This window comes from Babylonia areolata, chromosome 32 (assembly GCF_041734735.1).
Source record: "Babylonia areolata isolate BAREFJ2019XMU chromosome 32, ASM4173473v1, whole genome shotgun sequence".
Classification (NCBI taxonomy): Eukaryota; Metazoa; Mollusca; class Gastropoda; order Neogastropoda; family Buccinidae; genus Babylonia; species Babylonia areolata.
Window position 1 is genome coordinate 4052091 of NC_134907.1, and position 6419 is coordinate 4058509.

Consider the following 6419-nt stretch of genomic DNA (forward strand, 5'->3'; position numbering starts at 1 on the left):
TACGAGACAGACTGCCACGCAAAATCATCCCCCAAAGCAGAACGTTCAGGCCCTAGAACAACTAAAACCGGAATATCATAAACCAGTCGACCCCATATTGCCATGGAACACCTGCATCGTCCTCCACCTTCTCTTCAGCAGTCCCCTCTCCCTGACACCCTACCCCGGTGCTCCCCACCCCACACCCCCCAACCGTGGCCTTGAACACGTCACAACTGATGTCTACGTCACAGAAGGTATCTATGTCACAGCTGAGGCCTACGTCACAGCAAATGTCTACGTCATAGCTGCAATCTACGTCACAGTTGATGTCCACGTCACAGCTGATGTCTACATCATAGCTGCTATCTACGTCACAGCTGGTGTCACGTCACAAGTGATGTCTACGTCACAACTGGTGTCCACGTCATAGCTGATGTCCCCGTCACAGTTGGTGTCCACGGAACAGGACAGGTTTCAGCAGACTGTGATCCGTGTCCTTCAGCTCGGCTTCAGTGCTGACAGCAACATAACCCAGCGCCTCATAGATGTCCTTGCAGTTCCCGTCGATGGCCTGTGCAGCCTGCAGGCTGATTTTGGACCTCCAGGAGTACGCCGCTTCCGTGGAGTTGCTTCGTAAGGTCCCGTAAGCATGGTTCGGCTTATGCCCCGCCATGGTTCTGTTGTAGATGAAGGCTTTCACCTGGCTGGTGAAGCTGAGTCCTAGAAAGGTGTACACCTCCTCAGAGACTTTGAGAGGACTTGCGGCCAGAGTTTCATACCGGAGAATCTTTACTCTGTCAGGGTAGGTCTCCAACAGCTCGCCCATGATGGCTAAATCCTCGCGGAAGACTTGGCAGTAATCGGCTGAGTAGTTCCCGACGCCTTCCCACTTGAAAGTGCGGAAAACCCGCGCCTGAGAAGAGAGTGTACCTCGCGGATCTCTGATGAGATACAGGACCTTCAAGTCATCGTGTCTGGACAGGATCTGTCGAGCTGCGGTGCCTCTGAAGCGGATGGTCTTGACCATCTTGATGGGGTGACTCAGGCAGGTCCTCCTGGCTCGGAGGAAGCAGTCCACGATCTGTGCCGGACTCTGAGGCACCTTCGGCTTCTGGACACATGCCCACAGCATTCTGCTGTCCTTGGAGTTGCGCAGCTGGTAGTTCTTGATGTCGCTGACCGTGAGGGATTCGAACCCACACGTCAGAAACATCTCCACCAGATCTACAGAGATCTGGTTGAAGTTTTCCATTGCCTGTTGGCTTGCTCGGGCAAAGCTGGAAATTGAAAAAAAATATAATGGGATTAGTAGTAATAGTTGTAGCAGCAGTAGCAGTAGTAGTAATAGTAGTAGCAGCAGCAGTAGTAGCAGTAACATTTGTCGTCGTAGACATAGTTGTAGTAGTAGAGAGAATCTGAGCGCATCAGATCTAATTCAACACAACCTCTCCACTAAACATGTAGTGGTGGTCTGGACGCAAGTCATTCGGATGGGACAATAAACCGAGGTCCAGTATACAGCATGCACGTAGCGCACGTAAAAGAACACACGGCAACAAAAAGGTTGTTCCGGGCAAAAGTCTGTTCTGTAGAATAAAAAAAATCCAACTTATAATAAATACACTTCCAGGCACGAAAAGAAAGGTGTTGCTGCATTGTGGCGATACGCCTTTCCGGGGAAAAACAGTTTGTATTCCACACAGAGAAATATATTGTGATGGCCTAGAGGTAACGCGCCCGCCTAGGAAGCGAGAGAATCACGGCACAGTTGCTAGTATTTTCTCCCCCTCCACTAGACCTTGAGTGGTGTTCTGGACGCTAGTCATTAGGATGAGATGATAAACCGAGGTCCCGTGTGCAGCATGCACTTAGCGCACGTAAAAGAACCCACGCAAACAAAAGGCTTGTCCTTTGCCAGAATTCTGTAGACAAATCCAATTCAATAGGAAAACAAATTAAAAAAAAAAAACTGCATGCAGGGGAAAAAAAAAAGAAAAAGAAAAAAGGGGTGGTGCTCTCAGTATAGCGACGCGCTCTCCCTGGGGAGAGCAGGCCGAATTTCACACAGAGAAATCTGTTGTGACAAAAATAAGAAATACAATACAGTATGTTGTGACAAAGAGCACTACACTACACTCCACAACACTATAATACAATACAATGCAGTACAATACAATACTCTGTATCTTACACAGGCTGTATGTGCCCAGTGTGTATAGTGTAGTAGCATACAGACAACAACTTCGTGTGTGCGGTAACAAACGAGGTACTAGGTGCAAGACACAAAAATACTTTTTTGCCTCTGGAAATATATATATCATCAACACATTTGCCGATAAAAAGTCGACATAAGATACGAAAACACAAAAGAAAACAATGTGAACAGCAATAAACTATAGAATAAGGCATTTTTTCCACAGTACAACACAAAGTTTCATCCTTAAACAAAACCAAAGTCACAAATAAATATCTAACACAGCAGCAGAAGGTCCAGCAATGCATTCTATGCACGCTGTATCTTACATAGTCTGCAGTGTATTCTATGCACGCTGTATCTTACATAGGCTGCAGTGTATTCTATGCACGCTGTATCTTACATAGGCTGCAGTATACTCTATGCACGCTGTATCTTACATAGGCTGCAGTATACTCTATGCACGCTGTATCTTACATAGGCTGCATGTATTCTATGCACGCTGTATCTTACATAGGCTGCAGTGTATTCTATGCACGCTGTATCTTACATAGGCTGCAGTATATTCTATGCACGCTGTATCTTACATAGGCTGCATGTATTCTATGCTAAACGTATCTTACATAGACTGCACTGTACTCTATGCACAAACAATGTATCTTCCACAAGTTGCAGTGCACTCTATGCACAATATATCTTGTATAGGCTGCAGTGCATTCTATGCACAATGTATCTGCACGCCGTTTTCGGAGGTATTCTTCTTCTTCTTCTTCTTCTTCTTCTCATTATTACACATGCTTCTCGCCATGCTCTGGACCCAGGTGACTCCTGATGAGGTTGTACAGAGGCTCGAAAGTGTAGAAGACCCTGGGGTCCTGCTGGATGACTGCAGAGGTGAAGGTGGACCCGCTTCGGCCGTACGTCACCAGGAGGACCTTTCTGCACGTCACAGAGGTCGGGCGTCCTGCTGGGGGTGGATAGGGGAACAACCAGTGCCGTCAGTCTGTCTGTCTGTATGTCTGACTCAACTCTTTTTTTTTTTTTTTTTTGGTGAGCATGCATTAGAAAGATGAAACAGTTGTGATGATAATGATGATGATGATGATGATGATGATGATGATAATGATAATAATAATAATAATGGTGATTATGGTGACAATGATAATAACAATAATAACAACAACAATAATAATGACAATAATAATCATGGAACACTTCCATATGCATAACAACAGAAACAAAACACATGAGTTGATAAGCAACCAAGCAAGTACGTAAGTACGTAAATAAGTAAGAAACGCACATACGTAAGTACGAAGAAGAAGAAGAAAGAAAGAAATAAGCACCAATGAAAAACTTAAGACGAGAACATGAGGGAAGGTGAACGGCTTTAGACGTGAGATGGAACAGCAGACCCTGCTCTTGATCAAGTCCAGGGAACGTGACTCACACGCTTATCTGACAGTCCGCGAGGGTGTGGGTTCAAATCCCGGCTTCGCCCTTTCTCCAAAGTTTGACTGGAAAATCAGACTGAGCGTCTAGTCTTTCGGATGAGACGATAAACCGAGGTCACGTGTGCAGCACACACACATGGCGCACTGAAAAAGAACCCATGGCGACGTAAGTGTTGTTTTCTGGCAAAATTATGTTAAAGAAATCCACTCTGATACATGCATGCACTCATGGCCTGACTAAGCGCGTTGGGTTAGGCTGCTGGTCAGGCATCTGCTTAATGGATGTTGTGTAACGTATATGGATCTGTGTGAACGCACTGATGCTTCATTAAGAAACTGCAACACACACACACACACACACACACACACACACACACACACAAACACACACACACGAACACACACACACCCACACACACACACACACACACACACACACACACACAAAGCGCACAATATCTGTGTACGATGTTCTTACCACAACCTCGTTCATACGCGGGCACGCGCTCGCACACACACACACACACACACACACACACACACACACACACACACACACACACACACACAATCAATTACGCACATTGGTGCTCTCTTGTACATGCACTGCGCACTTTTTATAAATGCAAAACCACAACTATCGATCTAAAACAAGTGAATCATTGCCGACTTTCTGCTGAAACATCGGTTTTTCAAACGCATTTTTCAACTATTCATGATGCACATGTGACTGAAATAGCCATTCATGTGTTGAGTGAGAAGACAGTGGTTGGCCATATGCACTTTATACCATTCCTCGATTTTTTTTTATCATAACATTTCACGAAACATACTTGCTTTTGTCTTTCGCTTTTTGTAGTCTGTATTTTGTGACAAGCTGTTGATACGGACAGTGTAGGTGTGTTACTTTCTGGCGTTTAGAAGTGCGTTTAAAACCTTTGTTGTAGTTTTTACTTTGTACATTTATCGGCTGTTCAGCTGTTGGTGTCGTGTATTAAAGATGTCGTATTTTTCTTTTCTTCTTTTTTTTCTTTTCATTTCATTGTTTTTTGTTTTTTTTTCTTTTACATCATGGCTGACAAGTGCACGATTTGCAAGGGTGGGTGTGTGGATTATGCACTTGTTGATGTTGATGTTGTTGTTGTCGTTGTCGTTGTCGTTGCTGTTGTTCTTGCTGCTGTTGCTGATATGGTCAAGCCAAATCAAGACATGTCATGTCGTGTCGAGTTATGTCACGTCAGTTAAGTCACGTCACGTCACGTCACGTCATGTCTTGTCGTGTCCTGTCCAGTTGTGTCAGGTAACGTCATGTCGTTTCAAGCCAAGTCGATTAAGTAATGTTATGTCCTGTTATGTAATCTCAAGTCAAGTAATGTCATGTTATATCAAGTAATGTCATATAGTGTCATGTCAAGTTGTGTCGGGTAATGTCATATCGTTTCAAGTCACGTCGATTAAGTATCGTCATGTCATGTCATGCCATTTAAGTCAAGTAACGTCATGCTATGTCAAGTCATGTATATCATGCCATTTCAAGTCATGTCATGTCGTGTCAGTTCAAGTTATGGCATTTCAAGTCATGCTATGTCAAGTCATGTCGTTTCAAGTCATGTCAAATAATGCAATGCCGTGTCATGTCATGTAATGTCATGTCAGCTTAATCATCTCTCCAGAGAAATTACAATGTAGTCGTTTAGCTCAAAATACAAACATAAAATATACTTTTAAAAATGTGTGCGTTCTTCTTCTTCTTCTTCACCTCCCACCCACCCTGCCAGCACCCCCTCCCCCCTCCACTAGATCTTGCTGTGGTGGTCTGGGAACTATCTTTCGGATCTCTCGATAAACCGTGGTCCCATGTGGGGCATGCACTTGGTGCACAAGAGACAAGAGATCTGTTCATGGCGAAATTCTCCTCCTCCTCCTCCTCCTCCTTCTTCTTCTTCTTCTTCTTCTTCTTCTCCTCCTCTTTCTTCTTCTTCTCCTCCTCCTTCTTCTTCTCCTCCTCCTCCTTCTACTTCTTCTTCTGCTCCTCCTCCTCTTTCTTATTCTTCTCCTCCTCCTCCTCCTCCTTTTTCCTCTTCTCCTCCTCCTCCTTCTTCTTCTTCTTCTTCTCCTCCTCCTCCTCGTCCTCCTCCTCCTCTTCTTCCTTCTTCTTCTGAGGAAACAAGTACCACATTTTATCACAAAACACGTTCTTTTAAAGTGGTCATATTTTTGACTGTACCTTCTACGTTCTCAAGCGGATTCAGAGGCTGCAGATTCCTAGTCGCCCTTCCTCCTACCCACGGCGCATCTGAAAACATCATTCAATCAACCAGTTGAATGTTTTGCTTGTGTGTGTGTGTGTGTGTGTGTGTGTGTGTGTGTGTGTGTGTGTGAGAGAGAGAGAGAGAGAGAGAGAGAGAGAGAGAGAGAGAGTGTTCAAGCCTGGGGACATACATGTGTGAACAGAAGAGAAAGGTAGGTGTTGTGGTACAAAATGTCACATCGGCACAAAATATCACAATTACATTTTGTACCATATTCGCGTTACGAAATGTTACAGCATTACAGTATGTAACATTTGTGACATACTGTTCCACATTGACGTATATTCTTGTCAACTGCGGTGCAATTTCTCACACATGAATACACCGTTTTCTTCGGGTCTGACTCATCAGCTGTGTGAAATGTAGTTGCAAAGGTGAATAAATAATTACCACTACCACACAGACACACGTGGCCTAGTGGTTAGGTGTCCACATGGGGAGTGGAGGCTCCAAGTTCGATCCCCAGCTGAGTTCAAC

The 6419-nt window shown here is 44.6% G+C and overlaps 1 protein-coding gene across 2 annotated transcripts in view; it reads right to left on the minus strand.

Annotated features, from left to right (window-relative positions):
• Nucleotides 1-420: 420 nt before the first annotated feature.
• The window catches only part of LOC143276689 (carbohydrate sulfotransferase 1-like), a 22236-nt gene continuing 16237 nt past the window's right edge, over nt 421-6419 (minus strand). The window contains exons 3-5 of one of the 2 annotated variants that reach the window (XM_076581327.1): nt 5858-5926; nt 2969-3140; nt 421-1259 (exon numbers count right to left, since the gene is read on the minus strand). In XM_076581327.1, the coding sequence (XP_076437442.1) occupies nt 425-1259; nt 2969-3140; nt 5858-5926 (1076 nt within the window). In that variant the 3' untranslated portion in view covers nt 421-424. Of the gene's footprint in view, nt 1260-2968; nt 3144-5857; nt 5927-6419 lie in introns of both variants that reach the window. The other variant, XM_076581326.1, reaches the window with a different exon arrangement.